This window comes from Neopsephotus bourkii, unplaced genomic scaffold (assembly GCF_033783945.1).
Source record: "Neopsephotus bourkii isolate Nb327-2 ecotype Australia unplaced genomic scaffold, CSIRO-AGI_Nbou_v1 NB_484, whole genome shotgun sequence".
Lineage (NCBI taxonomy): Eukaryota > Metazoa > Chordata > Aves > Psittaciformes > Psittacidae > Neopsephotus > Neopsephotus bourkii.
In genome coordinates this window covers 218829-243090 of record NW_026900985.1, presented here as the reverse complement: position 1 = coordinate 243090, position 24262 = coordinate 218829, and the positions used below count along the sequence as shown (strand labels likewise).

At 40.8% G+C, this 24262-nt stretch overlaps 1 protein-coding gene across 1 annotated transcript in view; it reads left to right on the top strand.

The window, feature by feature from the left end:
• Window positions 1-24262, top strand: part of LOC133210715 (lipoxygenase homology domain-containing protein 1-like) — a 93957-nt gene that overhangs the window by 11703 nt on the left and 57992 nt on the right. The window contains exons 4-16 of the mRNA XM_061350375.1: window positions 756-832; window positions 1676-1872; window positions 2204-2396; window positions 3221-3381; window positions 5857-6154; window positions 6707-6861; window positions 8095-8228; window positions 9101-9249; window positions 10530-10634; window positions 11348-11476; window positions 12206-12370; window positions 16410-16591; window positions 21962-22078. Coding sequence (XP_061206359.1) covers window positions 756-832; window positions 1676-1872; window positions 2204-2396; window positions 3221-3381; window positions 5857-6154; window positions 6707-6861; window positions 8095-8228; window positions 9101-9249; window positions 10530-10634; window positions 11348-11476; window positions 12206-12370; window positions 16410-16591; window positions 21962-22078 — 2062 coding nt within the window. The remainder of the gene's footprint in view (window positions 1-755; window positions 833-1675; window positions 1873-2203; window positions 2397-3220; window positions 3382-5856; window positions 6155-6706; window positions 6862-8094; window positions 8229-9100; window positions 9250-10529; window positions 10635-11347; window positions 11477-12205; window positions 12371-16409; window positions 16592-21961; window positions 22079-24262) is intronic.

The window sequence follows — 24262 nt, the reverse complement described above, 5'->3', positions numbered from 1 at the left end:
TGGGGCTGTAATTCACTCATCCCTGAGGCTGAAGGAGCAGCCTTAGATTGCTTAGGTTACAAGATCATCAATTGGTTTCCCTGTATTTTCCTTTCACATTTTTTTTCCCTTATTCTTCTTGATTTTCTTCTTAATTAGTCTAGTTGGGTCGCTAGATAGAGGTTGAGAAGCAAACAAAATTCTTTCTTTTGCTGGTGCCAGCTGCCTCTACACCCATTTCTGAAACTGGGTCAACATAGTTCATCCTCTTCCTGGTGGAGAAAAGAGTGTGATATACTGACCTATAAGGAAGGGAAAACTGGTGATAAACCAGAGTAAACAAACAATAAAAGAAAAGTGGGGGTTAAGTAACTTAGATGCTATAAAGGTTGTAATAAAGGTGGCTTGTAATTAAGGCTGCAAGTATTTCTGGTCAATGAAGGTCAGAGCTTTCAAGAGACTGGGCCTGCCCATTTACAGGAATAACTGTGGCTGTGGAGCTTGTGCTTCCCAGGCAGATGGACATCACAGCAGATGCTCATGTACTGCGAGCAGGGCTCTTATGATCTCGACTTTTGGAAATGGAGGTTTAAAGTGTGACTGCTGTAGAGTCTGGTCAAGCTTCTGTGAATTTAACAGAGATAAAGAGCACTGTTGTGACTGTGGTGTGGATTTTTACAATGTGGATTTTTACTATGTGTAGAGCCAGCCTAGGTTTTGAAAGGTATAATAGTTCCTAATTATTCAAAGATAACTTACTTCTGTTTGTAAACCAGATGGCTTGACAAAAACGAGGATGACGGTCAGATTGTCAGAGAACTAGTACCTGCTGGGGAGTCACCAATGCTAAAAAGTGAGTTTAGCTTTGAAAAAGACAAGGTTTGAGTTAGACCTGTGTATGTACGTATTTGCTTGCTTTATTCTATTTTGTAATCCATGTCAATTCACAGTAAAACTACTGGGTGTTTTTTGCCATTCTTATGCAAGAAGCTGAAGTGTGTTGCTCAGGAGAAATGCCTTTGACCCTTAAACCCTGGTTTACAAATGAGATTAATTTGAAAAAAGAGAAAACTACAACATAAGTGTAGAAAGAAACTTTGATTTTTAATGTTATAATTTGTTTAAAAACTGCTTTCTTGTACAGCTTTCTCTGAAGGATCTTGAATCACCATTGCTTTAGTAGAGTACATTTCATAGAATAACATTGTGTTCCCTGAAGAAAATCACCAGAAAGATTAAATTGTCCTTTTCTGAAGAACCAGGACTCAAATAGTACAATTTTCTTTAGAAAATCACACTTAACAGAGCTCAGGCTGAGATGCTTTTTGTTCTGTTTTAGGAAAAAGAATCAAAGTTATTGAATTAAATTGTAAATATTAAAAAAAAAAAAAGGTTAATCACCTCACTTGCCCAAGCCATTTTTATGGCAATCATCTAACAGTAAGAGAGAAGCATACAGAACATTTTCTACTTATTAGTGTAACTGTTGCATCTCTTATGTTTTGCTGAATAACTCTAAGGTGTGACGTATTACCCAGTGTGGCCCTAAGATGCTAGATACATGAACAGAGGAAAAAACTCCTTTCTATATCTCTAGCTGGAGCACTTCTTCCCTGTATCTCTTTGAAGCTGATTGCCTGGCTGAGCACTGGAAATGCCACTTGTGTGTCTGTGTTCTGTAAATTAATCTCTCTAGATGTCAGTTATCACATCAGCGTGAAGACAGGAGATGTCCCTGGTGCCAGCTCAGACTCCAGAGTTTTCATCAAAATCTACGGTGAAAAAGCAGACTCCAGCAAAGAGACTCTCTTAGTCTCTGATAATGATCTAGGCAATTATTTTGAACGTGGTCGAGTGGATGAGTTTACTATAGATACGATGGACATTGGGAAGGTAAGAATTAATTGTAGGTGGCTCTGCACTTCATGCAAGTGTCTGAATTCCCAATCAACATAACACTCAGGACTGAATATGATGCAAGTCTCTGACTTTTACACTGGATATTAAGAAATACATTTTCTACAGACTATTGCACTGGCACTCTGACATACAAACTGGCATGTAAAGAGTTTTGTGAGTTTATAGTGAAATACATATGTAAATCATGTACATGAACATGGTGGAAGAAGAGGGTGCCAAGGATAGGTTTTTTTTGTGTATTTTAAGTAAATTCTGTTGGTTTTTTTCCCTGCCCTTTTGTTTTTTGTTTGGTTTTTTTTCAAAGATCAACAGAATACTGATTGGACATGATAACGTGGGTCTTCGGTGTGGCTGGTTCTTGGCCAGTGTCCAGATCATGGTTCCAGTCCAGGGAAGGCAATACATGTTCCCCTGCAACCGATGGCTTGACAAAGATGAGGCTGATGGCAGGGTGGAAGTGGAGGTCTACCCAAGTGAGATTTTGCCTATTGAGAAATGTAAGAGAAGACACATTGAGAAATGCATGCTGTTTTATAACTAGCACTAAATTTGTATCACTAGCATTCTTAAGGTAAACTCCACTGTGTTAGACACCAAAACCAAAAAGAGCTGTCCCAAAGAGCTTATGTTTGTAAGAAAAGTAAATTATTCTCCTCATGTTTTGTTTTCTAAAACAGCTGGAAAAACATTACTGAGGTTTTAATTTCTGTTTCCTGAGATTGTATGAACGATTTATGTCCTGAGCAGCAAAACAGCACAAGGCACTGTACTTCATTGCAATATCAGCAGGTTCTGCTTCATTCACATTTACTGCCTCCCTGTCCCAGTGCTTCACCAGCATACATCCCATCCTGCCTGTATTACTCCATTGCCTGGAAGAGAGGAGGTGTTTGATAAATAAGGACTGAATCCCTGCTGCATATTTGAGTTTCATCAGTAGATAAATTTTAAGGATATGGTTAAATTTGCCTTGGGATCTTGAGAAATGATGCCGTGGTTTTCCTCTGCTCTGTGTAATTCCCTCCCTTGTATAATATTAAGCAGGTCATTTATCCACGCCACAGTTAAAACTGGAATGAAATTCCCTTTTAAGGCTCTGCTTTGCACCACTCTGACACTGGCTTAATACTTGTTACAGGAAAACTGTTAAGCTAGTCCTTCAGTAAAGAGCTGTGTTATCTCACTTTTGGTTTAGATAAGAGCAAATGGTCGGCTACATGGTCATTTGTTAAGACAAGGTAATTTAATTTTCAACCTGAGCCCTAGGGAGTGTTGTTATTTGAGTTTCTCTGCTAATTTAATGGCTTTATTTTTGGAGTAGTGATAAACTACGAGGTGTCTGTAGTTACTGGAGACGTGCGGGCTGCAGGCACCAATGCCAAAGTCTTCATGCAGATTTATGGCGAGACTGGCAAAACTGAACTGATCACCTTAGAAAACAGATCGAACAACTTTGAGCGGGGAGCCACAGATATCTTCAAGGTATGATGAAGGCAGTCATTGCTGCTTCTATGAGTGGAAAGAAATGACCAACCAAATCTGAAACATCTACACAATAATTGGCCCAATCAGACGAACAATAGACTTTTTAACAAAATTGCCAGGTCTGTTGGTATCTGCTGACCTCTATCCATATTTTGGGGAGGTTTTGTATTTCTTTGGGGAAGTTTTGTGTTTTGGGGAGTGACTTTCATTTTCTGAGCGTCTGGTAAGAGAAATAGCATGGAAGAATACAGTCTAGTAGCAGCATTTGTTTACTTTCAGAGTAGGTATTCAGGTTAGACCTCCAAAGACCTTAACCTTCTATTTGGGCCTGACGACATGTTACTGTCCCTTTTCTTTATCTAGCTGGGGAAAAAGAAACCCTGTACAGAATAGAAGATATCCTGACCTTGCCTGTGGTCACACATGCTGTTAACCACAGGTACATGTTGTCAGGCCAGCCCTGCTGAGGTTTGTTGCTGTAATTTCTGAGAACATGTGAGTGCCCCATGGATTTTACTGCCTGTAGCAGCACTCCAGGGTACACTGCACCGGCATGGTGCTTGGGGTGTATAGCACACTCCTTCAGATGCCCGTCTTGCCACTATTTAGGTAATGGGATGATCTTCTTTCATGGATGAGGTTTCAGAACAAGGACAGGATGTGCTGTCAGGGCATGTCATAGCCATGTCATAGCCATGTCCTTCTGTATTGAAGCAACCTCAGGAGAGAGTAAAGCACAAAATACAGATGGAAGGTAGGCATTAAGGCACATCTGTCATATGTGCTCACAGCACAAGGCTCAGAATGGTGGTACCTCGGTCTCCTTGTGAATTTGCAGTCCCACAGAGGTGGGATCCAGCTTATCACAGTTAAGCACCTACTTGGAGCTGGTCATGGAAGACTGGGGTATTCTTTCTATTATCACTGATCAAATGAAGGTGCCTTTATCCACAGCTTTACCACAGTTCTGAAATGTGCATTTTTGAGATCAGTTCAATTCACCTGCCTCAGTTTCATGCTTTATAGAATGGATTCAGTGCTGTTTATCCAATTTTAATGAGTTCTTTGGGATGTAAGATGACTAGCACCTTATAAATGCTTGCCTTTTTAAGACTGTCTATAATTTTAAGATTAGGCTTCTCTGATTTTAAAAGAAATAAGCTTTCAAAATTTATGAGTAAGAGCTATTAGCCCATATCAGATTTATAGTAAAGCCATATGTACAGTGTTCTGTTTACATAGCCATGCTTATATCCTCAGATGTTTATTGCTGGACTTCAAAGTTCTGCCCATTTTCAGTGTGGAGTTGGTTGTTCTTTTTTTAATAAGCACCCAAGGCAGAAGCTCTGAGGCATTAATATAAAGATTCTCTATCTCTTTCATTATATGAATATTTACAGAAAGATATGGGTAATAATAAGATTCTTTGAGCTACATGCTAATAGGAAATGACATCAGTTACAAGACAGGGCAAGCAAAACGATTATAGCAAATCCAAGGGTAAAGCAATGTAAGAAAAGACACATTTTTTATGCAAGGACAGCTGGATCAATTTTAGTTTTCTGATAAGCATCTTGTGTGCAATTGATTTTTGTTTAATCTGCTGTAGAAAGATTGCTTCTAGACTGAAACCTTATATGCAAAGTTGCCAGAATTCAGCCTGAAGCAAATGTTTGCAAGTTTTATAACATAAACACTGCCTAGCAGCATAAGCAATCACCAGAAACAAGCCATTTGTTGTTGAAGGATTTCATGGAGTAAAACTTCCTATCCAACTTCATTAGGTAGTAATCTGGACAAATAATCTAAATGAAGAAGGTTTTGTATTCACTGTATTGACTGGAGATATGGAAACCTTCTTACTGATACAGCTGTCTTCCACTGATGCATTGTAATCACTAATAATTGCATCCTCTCTGCACAGTAGTGAAGTGATAAATACTTTTCTAATTTTCCAGATAAGAAGGATGGTCCATGTCAGAGATCAGGTTATATGAGTCCATGTTTACTGCCCGTTTGCTTTACCATCATTGCTTCTTGCTTGGTTCTTGTCTTGTGCAAAGTATTAAATGTAACTTATTATTAATTTAAAAACTACCTCAGGGACTGAGAATCTCTAAAAAACCGAGTATGATATTCTAGCATATTCACCTTTAATGCCAACATAGAGACAATACTGGTGAGGAGAGCAATGTCAAAGTAGGGAGCCCAGTAAATATGGATTCAGCTCCTATCCTAGCCATGTTTGTTCTGAACATATTCAGCTCAGTCTGTTCAGAAGATGAGATTTGGTGATGGAAAGTGTGAAAGAATAAAATAGGAAGGAAAAAGAAAAGGTAAGCTTGCACAAAAAGTTGATCCTATGCTTGCTTAAATGTTTTGGGTGGTAGAGGTGATGCTGCTCATTTTTAAGAATGCACTTTATAAAGTTGTCTTATATCCTCCTGGATGCTGACTTTCCCTTGGTGACAGAGAGAGGCTGCAGATGTTGGCAAGATATATAAGATTCGGATAGGCCATGATGGGAAAGGCATTGGGGATGGCTGGTTCCTGGAGAGTGTCACGCTGAAGCGGCTTGCCAAAAGGACGAAGGACCCTGATGAAAAGAAGAAGAAAAAGAAGAAGTCCGAGGAGGAGGAAGAAGAGCAGACCAAGGAGGAAGAAGTAATGGATATCTATACGTTTGTGGCACACCGCTGGTTGGCTAGAGATGAAGGAGATAAGGAGCTTGTGGTGGAGCTGGTGCCTGAAGGAGAATCTGACCTGGAGGGTAAATGTCAGAGAGAATGTTTGTGTATGTGGATACAGCAGTTGCATGCAGAATGATAACCACACTGTGGTGTTTTGCAGGACCATTTATGGCCCTGCAGCAACCCCATTGCCCCAGGTCTGCAGTGTAGCTTACACTGTGGTTTGATTAATCAGCTCTGGGGAGGAAGAGTACAGTGGTTAAACAAGGGGAAAGGGGGAGGAGACAGCCCAAAATGGGAGTATCCTAAAGATACTCCCATTCTGTAGAATGTCTGTAGATACAGATCTCTACAGACACCTCTAGAATTCTTCAGGGCTTCTCTCCAGTCTTGAATCAAACAAGTTACCACAGTGGATGGGAGTTTGGCAAACTCTAAGTATTCACGTTTAGTGAAAAGGGCTGAAGAAAGATAGAGCTGCTCATGTTTGAAGATAGCGGCAAACAAGCTCCAGACAAAATCTTTATTAAAGATGACTTGTGCTGGCATTCTGGGGCTCCATCAAAGCCATGGATCTGATGAAATATGGCTATTTCTGGTATTCTGATCTGCTCTTGCAATTTTACTTGCAGAAAATACGTATGAAGTCCATGTTCTCACTGGGAGTGTGGGTGGGGCTGGGACGGATGCTAATGTCTTCTTGAGCATCTATGGCATAGGAAGAGGAGACACGGGTGAGCGCCAGCTGAAAAGGTCGAATAATCTCAACAAGTTTGAAAAGGGACAGGTAATGCATGAACTCAACTCACTCAAGCACGCAGGAGGCTGGCAGATCTCTCAGTTATCATGCTGGCCTTACATTCTCCGCAAGGCTTGGCTTCTTCTTTCAGCTTACAGCTCAGATGAGTTTTATTTCTTAGATACATTATTTAAAGCAAAGTGCTTCTAAACATTTTTCAGGGGAAATCTGTTTGAATAATAAGCTGAGCACCAATTTTACATTGAAGCTACCTTTTGCATCTGCTTCCTGTGAGCATTCTGGTAATAATGTTTGAAAACCACAAACTCTAAATTAATATTGGAGAATATTGTGAGGGAACTCAAATATGTCAAAATTTAGATTACAAATATGATTCTAAATGTTCTACTCAGCCACTCAGGAAATAAAAACAGTATTACACTATGTGCTGTAATTGCATTATAATCCAGTCCAATTGAACAATATCTCTTGGAGGTTAAATACTTGCTATAAAAATGTTCATGAACAATTAACAAGCTAGTATTATAGCCAGGTATTGCTTAAGGAATAATTCTGAATAACAAAAAAATTACAGAAACAACAAGCAGCTGTGGAAAACTTGCAATCACAAAAAAAGAGCCTAAGGTTGTTAAATAAGATTTTTGCTGTGATTTATAAACTTGGCACTGGTGAAACTGCAACCTGCACATGGTTTTTCATTCAGTGGGAATAGCTCCAAGCTGCAAATAAAACATTCTGTGCTCTTGGAAATAGAAACCCAAAGTCCACCAACAAGTTAATCACATTAAGATGCTTAAAGTGTTATGATAACAAAGGCCATCCTGTCATACTAATGCACGTAATAAATGAACCTCTTGGTTGTAGTAAAAATAGGAAGAAATTCTGTGGATTGAAATAAAACACATGGAGGTGCACAGGAGAGTTTCTATGTAGTCAATACTTTTGTGTGCAGTTCCAGATTCAATCTGAAGGGAAATACTAAACCTCAAAGGGATGAGATTTAGAACAAACAAGTTAAACATAGAGGAAGCTGAAACTGAAAGAAATGAGTGAAAGGTTGTGAAGCTCAATTTAACTGCCTTGTAGAAGCCAAGAATGAGTGTTAATGGGAGAGCTCAACTCTGTAATTAGTACATTCACGCAAAGTGGGTGTAGAAATACCTATTGTTTTAATGGGAAAAAAGATAACCCTTGCCCATTTCCTGCCTCTCTTTCCCCTTTTCTGGGAAATCTGTCATTTGTCTCTTGCCTCCTGTGCAGGTGGATGTGTTCACCATCAAAGCCATTGACCTGGGTGAACTGAAGAAGCTGCGTATCCGCCATGATAACTCGGGAAACAGTCCAAGCTGGTTCCTGGAGAGGGTAGAGATTGTTGACCTCAAGGACAGCACCACGTGAGCAGCCTGTTGCACCCTTTTTGTATGGTCAGAAACAGGGTGCACATTCTCAGGATCCCACAGAACCATGGGAAGGTGCAGGAGATACAGGAGGGTATCACTGTAGTTCCTCGTCATCTCACAGGAAGCCTGTGATGATTGTGCTGCAGCACCTCTGTGGGCAGTTTTGCTGCCCGAGCATCTCTGCAGTTTGGGAACCAGCAGTGTTTTGAAAAAAAAAACCTCAGCTTTTCTGTGTTTCTCCTGTGAGGGACTCTCCCTCCTTGCAGAGCCTGCACTCACGTTTCCTTTCAATGCTCCGCTCTGGAAGTTCCTGACCTCACATTTTGTTTGGTTTTTTTTGCACTTAATGTGAAGATCTGGGCCAAAACCAAGCTACAGTCTAAGCAAACTTCCATGATTTTCACAGACAACCGGATAAGCAAAGCCTGGGTTGTAAGAAGCCTGAAATACAGGCTTGCCTTTGATCTGGAACGTGCTTGAAGTCACATGCTTAATAGCTGTGCAGTGCTCTGGTGGGTGGGACTGCTTGTAAGGTCCTCAGAATGGGTCCGTTCTTTGTAAGTGTAAAATGCCTGAGAAACTGGAGGCTCCCCTGAGTTATTTAACTTTTTTTCCGGGAGTGAAAACCAAAAGAAATCATTTGTATGAGGTTGAGAGCTCAGAAACATCACTTTACAGTAAGTGCTCCCTAACCTATTTACAGATTTAACTCCCTCAAATGATACAGAGCTCAAAGAAAACTAATGTATTGTTCAGCTTCAAGTATTTTTGCTTTTTGCTTTAAAGTAGCCTCTGATCTCTGCTTGTGTATGTTTAAAGCCTGTGAAGTACTGTGTAAGTGCTGGGTGCTGCTGTCATTCTTGTAGGTATTATTTCCCATGCCAGCGGTGGTTAGCAGTTGAGGAAGATGACGGTCAGATTGTCAGGGAGCTGGTCCCAGTGGATGAAGCATTTGTAAAGAAAGATTCGGAAAATGAAGGCCAGTCTCTTGCAACGCTGGGCCTGGAACAGAAAGGTTTATGTTAGCCTTGTATTTCTTCCAGTGTGGGGTTGAAAAGAAACCAAGTTATTAGCATTGCTGAGGGTATTAGCAGTTAGCATGCACTGGGCTGTGTGTAATTCTGCCCTGACCATGAAATTTTCAGGTGTTAATGAAGTGTGAAGTGCATGTTAGCCAGTGAGGATGGACATTCCTCATTTTTAGGTGATTTAATCATCCTGCATGATTGGACCCAAAGTGAGAAAGCTGGGAAGATGTATAACACATTCAGTCATCATCTCTTAAGTGAAATGCACACTTGTTGCTAATATCTGAGGTGTGAATCCCAGTCCTTTCACATCATGGACTGGAATGGTTGAACACTCCAACATAAACCAAGCAGAGAGCAAACATAACCAGAGAAAGGGAAGGGACCTATATATGTCTTACTTTCCATCCTGCTGCTTGTGTCCATTGTCTTCCAAAATAACTTTGTTTCTCTTGCATGTAATTTTGCACAGTAACCACAGATCAATGACACAGTCTTGCATCTTATACTGAATGTGCCCAGCACTTCTGTTTCTTCACTGCCAGTGAAAAGTCCTAAACTCACCCCTCATATGCTTTCAAATACAAGAATAATTTCCACAAATGCTATAGCCAACAGATTTCCACAAACTGGGTATCCCTTTGGTTCAGGAGGACCTTCTGGCTGAGCAGCATCTTGGAAACATATGTCTAACTGTGGAAGAAAGGTGACAATTTGGAAATCTTGAGTAGGTTTTTGCAGTGCAGTGATAACTATAATAGACTTTTCCACAATTTTCATGAGTTTAAAGTGCCTGCTAGATGATGGTGTGATAGAAACCTACCTAAGGATGCTGTGATAAAGGGTGTGTTCATGAATACGAGCTGCATATGTCAACATGCACATACTTCATGGTGTGTGCTATATGCACATATATATTATTTGGTGCTATTAGAATAAGCAGGGTAATGTGTTGGGTTTTTTAAATGAAATAACATTATAGGTAGAGGTGGATTTGAAGAGCCTTACAGATTCCCAGGAAGCAAATGGGAAGGCTTGAGCACATTTCTTATCTATAGATATGCAGACAATGTACTGAATGGCTGGAGCAGTACATTGAGTCTGCAACTAAATATCCCAGCTTACTCCAGGAGCTACCACAGAATACAATGAGAATTGGAGATTATAATCAAAATAAAACCCAAACCAAACACACATATGCAATGAAAAGTAGAGTTAATTTCTTCTCAGACTTCACACCCTTTAATAAAGGTATTTTATCTGACAGCTAAATCAACAACATACACTGTGAAAGTGAAAACCGGGGACAAGAAGAATGCTGGGACAGATGCCAATGTCTTCATCACACTCTATGGAAGTAAAGATGATACAGGTATGGCTTCACATAATGGAAAAGGATAGCACCTCACTGCTGGACACCTGAAAAGGCAGGTCACGATTCTGTCAATACCCATTCTTCTCTCCTTTTTAGCACAATTCCTTGTTCTTGCTGTCCCCACATATATCGTGGTAAGTGGGAGAATACCACCAGCTGCTGTAAATCACTGCTGAACTTTGCAATGCTGATTTGCACAGCTGCTGATGTAAAGGCTTTAATTTCAATTACAGAAACAGCACAGTTGACTGGGACTACATTACCAAGTACTGAATGTGGTGAATGATTTGCTTTCCTCAGAGATGAATCAGCATGCTCCTGAAATCCAGTTCTCCTCTGCCTTTTTGAGTAGCTCAAAAGTATTTAATCAGCTGATGAACATATCCTCTTGGAAACAGCCACGCTGTGTGTGCAGCGACTCAGATGTCTATGAGAGTGATAAGGAACTGATAGGCAGGACTGATTTCTTTAGCTGTGAACATAGTACACCAGCATCGTGCCTGTGACAGTGCCAGGGGATCACTCAAGAAAGGAATTCTGTGTGTTTTGCTTGTTGATGCAGGTTTGGGTTTGGGGGAAGGGACAAAGCTCAGATCTTGTGATGAAAAGCCAATTTTTTACATTTTAGCCACTTCCCTCATGCCATTGGTGACATTCTCAAAGGATTTGTTTCACATGCTGAACAATGTCCTTTTGCCTCACTGCAACAGGGATAGTCAGCCTAAAGGCCTCAAAGACTAACAAGAACAAATTTGAGCGTGGGAAGGTAGATGAGTTTACAGTGGAGTCTGTGGACATTGGAGACCTGAAAAAAATCAAGATAGGCCATGACAATAAAGGTAAGATAATCTGCTTTGTAATGTAGTATTTCTAGTGTGTTAGGCACATTGCTGTATAAAATTACCTGCCTCCAAGACCCCAAACCTAATTTAGCTTTTAATGACACATCCTTGTTGTCTCTTTGGCTGTTGTTGCTACTATAGCACAGTGGTGGCAACTTAATGGTAGCTTTGCAACCTCTCTCTCTGCAAAGGGCTCTCTAGTTTTGCAGCTGCATCTTTAGAGAGATTTTTCATGCATCACCAAACCATGGTTTCTTGTTTTTTTGTTTTTTTGTTTTTTTTTTTTTGTCATATCTATAGGCTTGTCTCATTTATTTACGAATATTTTTGTTGTTTCAATCATCAGGGCTTGGCTGCTTTTTAGATATGGCTGTGTCTCTACTGCAAACAGGGGAAGGAGTGGAAGGATGCATGGATTCCTTCCCTATGGGGCATCAAGGGACATGTTTGTTGATACCTCCCTGTCTGACTACAAAAGCAAATTAATCCAAAGGATGTAGTGATTAGCACTTCCACATGCACATCTTTAACCTGAGACATAGAAATGTAAAGCACATTAGCTCAAACCTGGACAATTTCTTGCAATGATCTTTATGGTATCCATTCTATTTTTCCATCTGCAACAGAGAGGTAGAATTCTTTCTCAAAAGTCTGGAATTCAGCACTTCATTTGCTGTTGTCTGTAAAGGCTTTGTGGATTATTCACTGTTATCTCTCCAAACATAGGTAATTCAACTGGCTGGTTTCTGGAGTGGGTGGAGCTTGATGCCCCATCACTGGGACAGTGCCTCAAGTTCCCTTGTGGCCGTTGGTTGGATAAATCAGAGGATGATGGAGCCATTGAAAGAATTATCTTTCCTGCAGAACTGCAGACAACAGAGTATATCCCATGTGAGCAGAATGCCAATTCCCCAGGATACACCCATCGTACAGAAGATAAAATCTCACTAGCTCATGCAGTTTTATTGCTTTGGCATGTCCCTTGAACTGGCTTTGAAAAATTTGTAAATGAATCACATGACAACTATTCTGATTATTACAAAAAGGTTCATCAGGGTGCCCTAGACCAGCATTTCCTGTATTTACCAAATTAGAGAGTCATGAGAAGCCATGTGGCTTTGTATGATTGTCTTCTTGCTCCCACTTGCCCTGTCACCTCCTAGTCCTCACTCCATTCCAAACTGTCTTCTTTGTCTCCAGTTTCCCTTTGATCTTGCTCCATTTTAGTATTGCTGTTTCTGTTGACAAAGTGGACACTTTGGTCCTGCTTCCAAGCCTTGGGTCCCTCAGTGCCTTTGGCACTGCACACATCTCTCTTGTTGAAAGACCCTCTTCCACAATTTCTTCAGTGTTGTGCTTTTCTGATAGTATTGCACCAGTCTGCCTCCTTCAGTGTTCTCCAGCTTTCCTTATTCTTCACTTCCCTCTAAAGTAATGTTTGGGGTAAACTCAGCTATCTCTGAGTAATAAGCTTCTGATTTTCAAGTCTGCTATGATATCTCAAATTCTTCTATTCAGGCAAATTCCTTTCCTTTCTCCAGAATATTGAGAATCGGATAATATGGTTTTCTTGAATAAATGACTGAAAATGTTATTTTGCTTATTTTGTAGCCCTCTCTTTCCTTTTTCTCATGTGCATCCTTGACTGTTTCAGGGAACTCACAGCACCATGACTGTTTGATTTGTCCCTCCTTGATCTGTTTCATTTCAAGTTATTAACAAATAATATTTCCCGAGCCACCCTCAGGGGGCTATCAAAACTGCCTTTTCCCTTTATTATGTTGGATGCCAAAGTGATGCAGGAGGAGGTCTGGAACCTGTGAGTTGCTTTCCATCCCCATGCCCTGGAGAGGTGCTCCCTAGGTTCATGTTGATGGTTTTCTTGACACTGGCTGACCAACCCTCCAGTGTCTGGATTCTCATACCCTTCAGTCTATATGCTAAAATCATAGAATCGTAGAACGGCTTATGTTGGAAAGTACCTTAAGATCGTCTAGTTCCAACCCCTGCTCTGGGCAGGGACATCTCACAGTAGATCATGTTGCCCAAGATTCTGTCCAATCTGTTCTTGAACACTGACAGGGATGGAGCATTCACAACTTCCTTGGGCAACCCATTCCAGTGTCTCACCACCCTCACAGTACTGAACTTCTTCATTATATCTAACCTGAACTTTGCCTGTTTAAGTTTGGACCCATCACCCCTTGTCCTGTCACTACAATCACTACAAATTATCTTTCTTCTCTGAGGATCTGCAAAAGTCTTCTTTTTGTGACTCTCGTATGCTTTGGCCAAGCTACTTCTTTTGTTTCTCATGTCTTGCCTTCTTTGCCTAAACTGTCTGGAGCAGAAGAACAGATACTGTCTGCTCCCTTCCTCACTTTTGTCAACTGGAAGACATTTAGTCTTTGTGTCTGAAAAAATGAATTTGTAGATGCAGTGAGTAAGTTCAACGGAATGTGTATAACCCAGAGACATTATATGTGTTTCTCATCAGGTTTTCCCATGTTATCCCCATCAATATTTGTCTGCAGATGTTCACTATATAATTTATTAATGTCCCTGTATATCACAATGAGGTAAGGGTTTCCGGCATACCATGCCTCTAAGTACATAGTTTGTGTAAACCTGATTTTTGTCAGCAGTCCACATTCAGCCTTTGAAAATAGGCTTCTCCAGTGAAAAGCTTGCACTAGATTTGGTGTCAGATTTGGCTCTTTCACCATTTAAACCATTCCCACTGTGCTATTTACTGCCTTCTGGTTTCCTAACTATTAACCCTGGGCTTTCAGCTTGCCAGAGCTAACTAAACCGGTTTGATGTGTTTTATGGTGACTTGTGCCAGAATTGTTTCACGCTGAACAAACGATAAAAACATGTCATCATCAGCCCAATTAAAATCATCCCTGTGGGGATACAATTTTAAAAGTGCCATGTAAATGAAACGGGCGTCTGACAGCTGAAAGTTGTGCTGCTGGTGACCTTGTCACAGTGCCACTTTGCTGATTCAGTTCCAAGCCGACGTTAATATTCAAGCAACAAGAGCAAGCACCATGAACTTCAGCAGAGATCATTTTTAATTCATAATGCATAGAATGTGATTTTTGATCTCCAGGATTATTTTTTTTTCCTCCTCTTACATACTGGAAAAACTATTCTAGTTTGCTTGTAGCACAGCAGAGTGAATTTCATTGGGTTGGAGAGAAAAGAACATTAAGTATCTCCAGGCTGACTCTCTGTAGAAGAAACTTCATCTATGTTCTTCTGAGAGCTGTATTTAGAGAGCCTGAGTTTTTAATGATTGATTAGTCTCTGATACACATAATTAGAGTTACTCCAACAGTAACAGTTATGGTGCCAGAAACCTTCTCTCTACCCTAACAGAGATGCTGAATCTGTAATGTAGCACAAGTCGCTGCAGTGTAGGAGGATGCAGAAGACAATCAGCTGAGAAGATAGTAGTGAGGGTGGGAAATGGTGGAACACTGAGTGGGCTGTGGATGGAAGAGGGATGGCCAGGCATGGATCCTAATGATAGCCCTGGCTGTGCTTGAGAATAGCAAGGTGGACTACACGGACTGTGTCTGCTTGTGGCAGGAGAACTCCCTGTGATAACTCAGTGGTGCCCAATCAGAGCGGGACACAATTTGGTTTGCCAAATGGCACACCTGAATTTGCATGTCCTCATGGCACTGGAGTGTCTGAATTCCTTTTATCATCCCTAAATGTTTTTTCATTCACAGAAAGTGAATATGGAGAATGATTCAGCTAACCCTGAGGAAGATGCCTCATTTGCTTGTCTGATTCTTTCTTCAAACTGCATTGGCTTTAGTGATTACATCTACAGATGTACACACCTATCTGATGTGCAGACACCTCAACACAGGTTTCTTACTCTTGTGAGATAAACACCATCTCACTTTGGAAACAGGAGAGTCAGCAAATCTGCAGCAGAGCCAGAACAGAGCCTTATTCATAGACTCATAGAATAGTTAGGGTTGGAAAGGACCTTAAGATCATCAAGTTCCAACCCCCCTTCCATGGTCAGTCTTATTCCTGAGCAAGTCTGAATCATGTTCCAGCACAATTCAGGACTGAGGAGCTATGAAGATAGGAAACAGCAAAAGGACTTACCAGATTCTGGGGTCACAAGACATTCTGAAGAAACCAAGGGAACAGAATAAGGAAGTATTTAGGGCTTGACCTTCACGGTTCTGCATTCACGGGTGACCTGGTAGTTTGACTTGGTGTTACAGAGAAGGTAGTATAAAGAGTGGATGACAGAGAGTTTTACTTCTTTTCATTATGATTGATTTTTGTCACTTGTTTAGTAATTAAAATAATAGATATTTTTACCAGTAAGGCTATCTCAGATATTTATGTACTGCTCCACCCCTCTGAACTTTATCTATCTGCCCAGTTGCTCTAAGAATTCTGACTTCATGTTTTGCTTTAAGACTTGAGCTGTTGAAGCAAGTCTCATTTCAATAACTTTGGATGGCAATCATAAATATACTGAGTGCTTTCTGGTCATGGTATTAACCCCAAAATATCAGTAAATGAACACACATCAAGGTCAATTGGCCTTATAAGGTTAAAGGAAGTTCCTTTGGCTTCTGGAAGTGTTCAAGGGGAGGTTAGACACAGGGGCTTGGAGCAACCTGGTCTAGTGGAAGGTGTCCCTGACCATGGTAGGGGGTTGGAACTGGATGAGCTTTAAGATCTCTTCCAACTCAAACCAGTCTATAATTCTATGATTCTCATGGTACTGACGAGCTTGATAATTAAATGACCATGCGTGATTCCTACCCCGTACTATAAAACTGTTGAATTTTCTAATCCAGATTTACTTCACTATTTTTTTAGGGTTATTTTAATGCTGCTTACTAACTTCTGATGGTTTATTACTTTTTGCCATTTCCAAAACCAGTTGTTCCTTATGAGATCACAGTCTACACCAGCGATATCTTTGGAGCTGGCACGGATGCAGATGTCTTCATTGTTCTCTATGGAAGTGATGGGATCTGCACTCAGCAGAAATCCCTGTGCCTCAACAAGAGAGAGCAAAGAATGTATTTTGAAAGGAACTCAGTCAATCAGTTCATTGTGGAGGTAAGACTGAAGATGCTTGCTCTCATTGGAGCAATGTAGAGATATTCCAGCTGCTCCACCCAATGAGCTGGCTTCATTTGGAGCTTGGCTCAGATGCCTCTATACAAACACCCGTAGCATGGGGAACAAACAAGAGGAATTAGAGATGTATGCATGTCTATGAGGAGATGATATAATAGTCATCACAGAAACATGGTGGGATGGTTCCTATGACTGAAGTGCTGGAATGGAAGGTTGCAGGCTCTTTAGAAAAGACAGGCCCAGCAGATGGGGAGGAGGAGTTCCTATTTATGTTAGGGATAGGCTAGAGAGTATGGAACTCTGTCTGGGGACATGTGAGCAGTCAATAGAGAGTTTGTGGGTCAGGGTTAAAGGGAGAACAGCGATGGGAGGCATTATTGTGGGGATCTGTTACAGATTTCCTGATCAAGAGGAATCTGTTGTGAAGCACTCTATAGACAGGAAAAGCCTCACACAGTCTTCACCGGCAAATGCTCTGACCACACCACCTAAGTTTTGGAAGGCAGACCCAGTGACTGTGAGAATGAAGACCTTGGGCCCACTGTGAGAGAGGATCTGGTTTGAGACCATCTTAAGAACCTGAATGTACACAAGTCCATGGGACCTGATGAAATTCATCCATGGGTCCTGAAGGAGCTGGAGAATGAAGTTGCTAAGCCACTGGCCATCATATTTGAAAAATCATGGCAGTCAGGTGAAGTTCCCAACAACTGGAAAAATGGAAATATAACCCCCATTTGCAAGAAGGGGAAAATGGATGACCCAGGGAATTACAGACCACTGAGTCACCTCTGTGCCTGGCTAAATCTTGGAGCAGATTCTCCTGGAAGGCATGCTAAGGCACATGAAAAACAACAGGGTGCTTGGTGACAGCCAGCATGGCTTCACCAAGGGGAAATCCTGCCTGAACAATTTCGTGGTCTTCTATGATGGGGCTACAGAACTGATGGACAGCGGTAGAGCAGCTGATGTCATCTACCTGGATTTGTGCAAAGCATTCGGCACTGTCCCATATGGCATCATTGTCTCTAAACTGGAGAGATATGAATTTGATGGATGGACCACTCAGTGCATAAAGAACTGGCTGGATGGCTGAACACAAAGAGTTGTGATCAATGGCTCAATGTCCAGCTGGAGACCAGTTACGAGTGGTGTCCCTCAGGGATCAGTGTTGGGACCGGTCTTGTCCAACATCTTTGTCGCTGACATGGACAGTGGGGATTGAGTGCTCCCTCAGCAAGTTTGCCTATGACACCAAGATGTGTGGTTCAAATGATATGCTGGAGGAAAGGAATGCCATCCAGAGGGACCTCAACACGCTTGTGAGGTGGGCTGATGCCAGCCTTATGAAGTTTAACCATGACAAGTGCAAGGTCCTACACCTGGGTTGAAGTAATCCCAGGTACAGCTACAGACTGAGCAGAGAAGAGATTCAGAGCAGCCCTGCGGAGGAGTTGGGGATGTTGGACAATGAGGAACTTAACATGAGCAGGCTTCAGTGTGCACTCACAGCCCAGAAAGCCAACCGTAACCTGGGCTGCATCAGAAGGAGCGTGACCAGCAGGTCGAAAGAGGTGATCCTGACCCTTTACTCTGCTTTTGTGAGACCACACTTGGAGTATTGTGTGCATTTCTGGTGTCCTCAACATAAAAAGGACATGGAACTGTTGGAACAAGTCCAGAGGAGGGTTATGAGGATGGCCAGAGGACTGGAGCACCTCCCGTATGAAGATAGACTGAGAAAGTTGGGGCTGTTCAGCCTGGAGAAGAGAAGGCTGCGTGGAGACCTCATAGCAGCCTTCCAGTTTCTGAAGGGGTCTATAGGGATTCTGGGGAGGGACTATTCATTAGGGACTGTAGTGATAGGACAAGGTGTAATGGGTTAAAACTTATACAGGGGAGGTTTAGATTGGCTATAAGGTGGAAATTTTTTACTCTACTGGTGGTTAGGCACTGGAATAGGTTGCCCAAGGAAGCTGGGAATGCTCCATCCCTGGCAGCGTTCAAGGCCAGGTTGGATGAAGCCTTGGGTGACATGGTTTAGTGTGAGGTGTCCCTGCCCATGGCAGGGGGATTGGAACTAGATGGTCTTAAATTCCTTTCCAGCCCTAACTATTCTATGATTTTATGATCTTAGGTTGCTCTAAAGGGATTAAGAAGATAAAATGGAGTGAAGTGGGAACTTCCCTTTTAGCAAAAAGCTTTTCAGCTCTTTTCTTAAGGAATTATGTTCTGCAGCTGGATCAAATATTTTCTTACACACCTTCAGTTAGTACTAATTCAAAGGTATCAACATGCAGTGTCATCATGGCTTAATGCCATGTTAAACCTTGTAAAGGTTTGAGCAATTTTATCATGGAGCTGAGATGTACGAATGCATAGATACAAAGGCTTGCCCTTCCTGGTAAAGTTGCAAGCCACTTAGGAAGGCCTTTACATCTTCCATTTCCTAGACCATATTTAGTAAAGAGAGGGTATCAGCCATTATGCGCACCAGATCTAATATGTGTACCTCTCCTTAACACTCTTATTTTTTTGCCTGTTTGCTTTCTTTCGCAGCCTGCAATACTTTGAAAGGTAACTGGAACCAGGTGCTTGCAGTATCACTGAAATTAGATGCTTGTGTTTAAGGTCCCTTTGCATCATTTCATGTTCCTGTTTCAGCATATCACGTTAAAGAGCCCATGGTGCTCACTACTTTTATAGCACATTATTTGGTGTACATGGTCTGTTCATTTATGCTAACTCTATGGCAAACTAAGCATCTCTTTTTCTCTGTATCCTTGGACACAGAGACCATTACCTTGCTGCAGTCAACATGATTTTTTAATATCGAGGGCTAACTTTTGAAATATCTTACCAAGCATTTCCTGAAGTGTCTACAGAAATAATAAATAATCATAGAATTACTGAGGTTGGAAAACACTTTTAAAATCGTTAAATCCAGTTGCTAACCTAAATTGCCAAGTCCACCAGTAAATCATGCTCCTAAGTACCACATCTACACGTCTTTTGAATACCTCCAGGGATGTTGACTCCACCAGTTCCCTTGGCAGCCTGTTCCAATTTATCTTAAGCAGAAACTCCTACTGTAGCACTTAAGGGAGAAAAATGCATAAACTTTTATAGATATCACAAATTAAGGAACTAGGCATCAGGGAAAAGGAAAGGATTCTATTTCTGAAATGTTTAATTCTATTTTAAGTCTTATGGGTTTTATTAAATAAATTTGGGGAGAAGGTTAAATCTCAAAGATCTTTTGCTTGCATATTCTGATAGAACTCTGCAGATAGTAAGCCAGTGCACATCAGTGAGTGAGCTCATTTACATGTAGAGTATTCAGCTATTCCCATTCATAATATACTCATTACTGAGAATTTTTAAGAGGCAAAACTATAGACAGTCCTGCTGTGGCTTATCCTCCTGGTACTGCTTCATGCCCTTACCCTCCATCCCTGGCTGCAACACCAACACTGACTTCACAGAAGACCTTAAAACCTCTGTATTTTGAGTTTGGTTTGTTTTTGTTATTCAAGGCAAATCTTAAACTAAACTTTTTAAACAAGTTAAAATACTTCCAGCCCACATTGTTGTTCTATGGCATGAGTCATAAAATAAATCCCCAGTGTGATTCCTTAAAATAAAGAAAAAGGCTTATTTGGTAGAGCTTCCACACAGTTTTTCATAATAGAGATTGTTTTAACCCATAGGTATAAATCTTACACTGGATGTTATTGTTATCCCTTTATTCCATAAGATTTATTTTAGGCTGGATAGAACCTGAAACATCAGTACTTTTCTTAGATGAAGCGAGTGGAAATGCCTTTTGTTCTCTAGATTTATAACATCATATTAACCTGTCCCCAAGCCTCATTTTGTCTTTGCCAGTTCCTCTTGCTTCAGGAGATTGGGATGAAGCAAAATATATTCTTCTTTCACCTACTTATGTGGATCCATAATTTGGAGTTCAACAGACCTTAAAAACAATTCGGGGATTTCCAAACACACGAACTGAGAATAGTCCATTTATTTTAGTGTTTTAACTGGCTTTACCATTTTGTATTTCACAAAAGAGGCAAAAAAAGGTTAGCAACTCTTCTCAGCTGTGCTCCAAAGTGATGATTCGTTGCAGGTGCCTACAGCAGAGTTAAGACCACTTCTTTAAGGTGGATCTTTACTTGTCAATCATCATGTTATTGCTATGTATTGATTAAAAGCCTCATTGAAAGATTAGTATTTGAAAGAACAGAAGAGGAGAAAATAATTTTCCCTTAGCACATACTTGTGTGTATGTGTGAGTTTCAGAAATAAGTTTGGATCATTTAATTATTTTGCAACGAATCTTATGCTGTCTAAGGTCAGGACAGGGCTGATGAAATCAAACCCAGTTTATATGGAGTGTGAAGCTCCTTGACTAGTATGGTCAGTCTTACTGCACTGATTACTGATGTCTTTGCTTCAGTATGAGGCAATTCTATCATCTGGGAAGTGAAGAAAAGACTAGTCTCCAGCGGTTCAAAGTCAGATACTCAGTTTTCTCATGTTTTCAAGAAAACAAGATTCCAAGTCCCTATGGATAGAAAGACAGCTCAGTGTGCTTCTCCTATGAACAAGAGGTTTGCAGCCAGCCTTACTTTATTTAAAGGCCAGCTATACAAAAACTTGCAGTGAAATAACCAAAAGCTGTTACTTAAGAGAAAATAGTTTTTCCTGTTCAATCCTTTGTAAAGGAGATGACTTAAAAGTAATGAACTAGTAACAAATTACTCAAGGGATTAAAAGACTGGTATCCACTTCATATGATAGTGACCCTCTTGACCTGTTCAGAATGATATTGGGATTCTGTAGCAGAACAGGAGAGATATGATATGAAATACCAGACTGTTAATATTGTACATTGACTGCAAAGCTATTCTTCCAGTGTTTTAAGAGTGTATATAAGTGTTTAAAATGAAAAAGGACATAAAATAACAGCTTAAAAAGCATCAGTATTGCAATTTCCAAGCATTTACTCTCATTCCCACTCATACATAGAAACCTGAGCTGAAGGATTGCTGCTGTGCAGCCAAATCTATCTCATAGCCAAATCTATCTCATACTGTTGGTAATTTGTGTAAGGTAAGATTGTCTCAATATTTGGAACAGAAGTTCAGGGAAATCCTGTAGCTAAAATTAAGGTTAGGGCATAACTGACATTAACTCTAGTATTTGCTCCCCTAGAACTTCGTACAGGCTGGAAAAATAGGAAATAAGCTAAAGAAGTAGTAACTCAAATATATGCTGCTCTTCAACATATCTCTTTCTCTCTCTCTTTTTTTTTTTTTTTTTTTTTTCTGTGGACGGAAAAAGCTGGAGGATGTTGGTGACATTATTGAAAAGATCCGCATAGGACACAACGGTGGAGGACTGAACTCTGGATGGCATTTGGACCGTGTTGCAATTCGGAGGTTGTTGCCAAATGGAAAGGTAGGCTGCAAATCCCAGCACTCTGCAGTATGTTTCCATTAGCAGCTGCTTCCATTTCCCAAAGTGCATCTTCTGTACACAAAGCATGATTAACAGTGAAAAATGACTCCCTAAAGGACAGTGCACACTGATGAACTTGCTAGAGCTTTGGCTATGGGGACAACAAACATGTATTACCATGTTTTATTCTTCAGATGTTGATTATAAGATTCTGCAGTCATTACTTTACTTAAAAAAAAAATCAAAAATGCTGTTTTCATTCTACCTGTTGACTAGAGTAGGGTTCTTTTATCCTGGCAGTAGATGGGAGAAAAGCAGTGATGTGGCTCCTCAACCTTTTGGAAGTCTTCGCTAATCTTTATCTGGTGTGTGAAGGAGCAATCTGCTTGCTGAGTTTGGAGGCAATAGCATCACGACTTGCTTGCTGGACTGAGAGGGAAGATTCTTGAGTCTGTACCCATCACTGTGCAAGTGCAGCTGAAGAAGTAGGGGCCTCAGCCAATGTCCCTGTGCTGCACTGCACCACTGTTGCTGTACATCTGAGTCCTAAAGGCTAGCTTAAATAATGGTTTGGGTGATGAAGAGATCAAAGGTTCGTATTTTCATGTGTAGTTTTGTTATGAACAATCACAGCATGGAAGTGAGTGTACTATTTCAAAATTAAAAAGTTACCGTTGCTAAACATGGCCAAGAAATAAATTCATCAGCCCCATAATTCTGGAAGAACAAGTGTAGGGAGCCAGTACAACTAAGACAAGCATCAGTGCAAGTCCCTGAATTACTTCTGTAAAAACCATCAAGTTAGGTGCTAGGACTTTTGGTCGATTATGTCAACAGGATTAAGGCAGTGCAGCCAGATAGGTCATCTTGACCTTGTCCACCTAAGAAACTGTTCCTCAGCTCTGCTTTCAGATATTGGCTGTAGAAACAGGCATGAATCTGGCTGTAGAGAAGTTAAGAAGACTATCACCTCTTCAGGACCAGTTCAGAATTGGAGCAGTAGCTTTGTTTGGCAACACCAGGGCTCTCTCCTCTGTCTTGTCCTTTCTCCCCTTATTCAAAGGGATGTCAGCTTTCATTTCCACCTCAGTGCTCAGGTCTGTCCCCTCCTGAAGTGAATTTTAATATCTAGTCTTGGTGTGAACACACCTTGTTCCGTCATGGTGAACCTACTTCTTGTCTTGTTCCTTCCATCAAAATTTCCAGGATACTTTTTAGTCTTTTTCCTCATGATCATACCAAAGGTCTGCCAAAACCTTCCTCGTCATGCTCAAGTCTGTATCCTCCTATACAAGCTTCTTCACAAGCCAATACCCTTTGATTCTTTATTATTATTAGCTTTTTGCAGGTCTGCTACGGTCAGACCCTTTATCTGCGTATTGACTAACCCTTGCTTTGTACAACTTCATTAAGTTAATGAACAAGACTACTTTTTTTGAGGTATTGTGATTGATCACAGGCTAGGGAAGGGAGATACACAAAGGTATGGAAATCAAGACAAAAGAGATTTCTGTGCTGCCATTTTCTATATCTACTGTTAACTGAGCACTTTGGGAGGCCCTAAGAGCTCCATGTTGCCTTCCTTTAGTCTAGAAAGGGTCTTCCTGATGCATAGCTCTGCCATCATTATAGCCACTTAAAGGACGATGAGAAATCCGGGAAAGTGGAAGAAGGAAGGAAACCCATGAACTATTTAAAAGTAGAAAGGTTTAAAAGTCTGCTGATCTTTTGATTATGGCATGGGAAGAAAAGACAAAAGCAGAACACTGCATGATGCCACTGATCAGCTGCAGGATATTATGACCTGACACAGCATAGCAATATGCTGCCAACACTTCTAAAAGCTGTGTTACCTGATTAGACTGCTAAGATAGGTCTAGATGTATCTGTAATAGTGCAAAAGAAAAATGAGGTCAGTAACTTTTCAAATTAAATTGAAAGCACTTGGGTTGGAAATGAGGATTGTTGCATGCCAGTAAAGCTCTGTCTTGGCATGCCAATTATATCTGATTATTGTGTTTCATTTGTTACAACCTGGAGAAGGGCAAAGCACTGATTTTTATCACACTATTGTACCCTGCTTCTAGCTTTGGGCCAGACTCAGAATGTAATGAAACAAATCCCGTTCAGAGCTACAAGAGGATGTTACTGTGGGTAACATAAAGCAGCACACTTTACGTCACT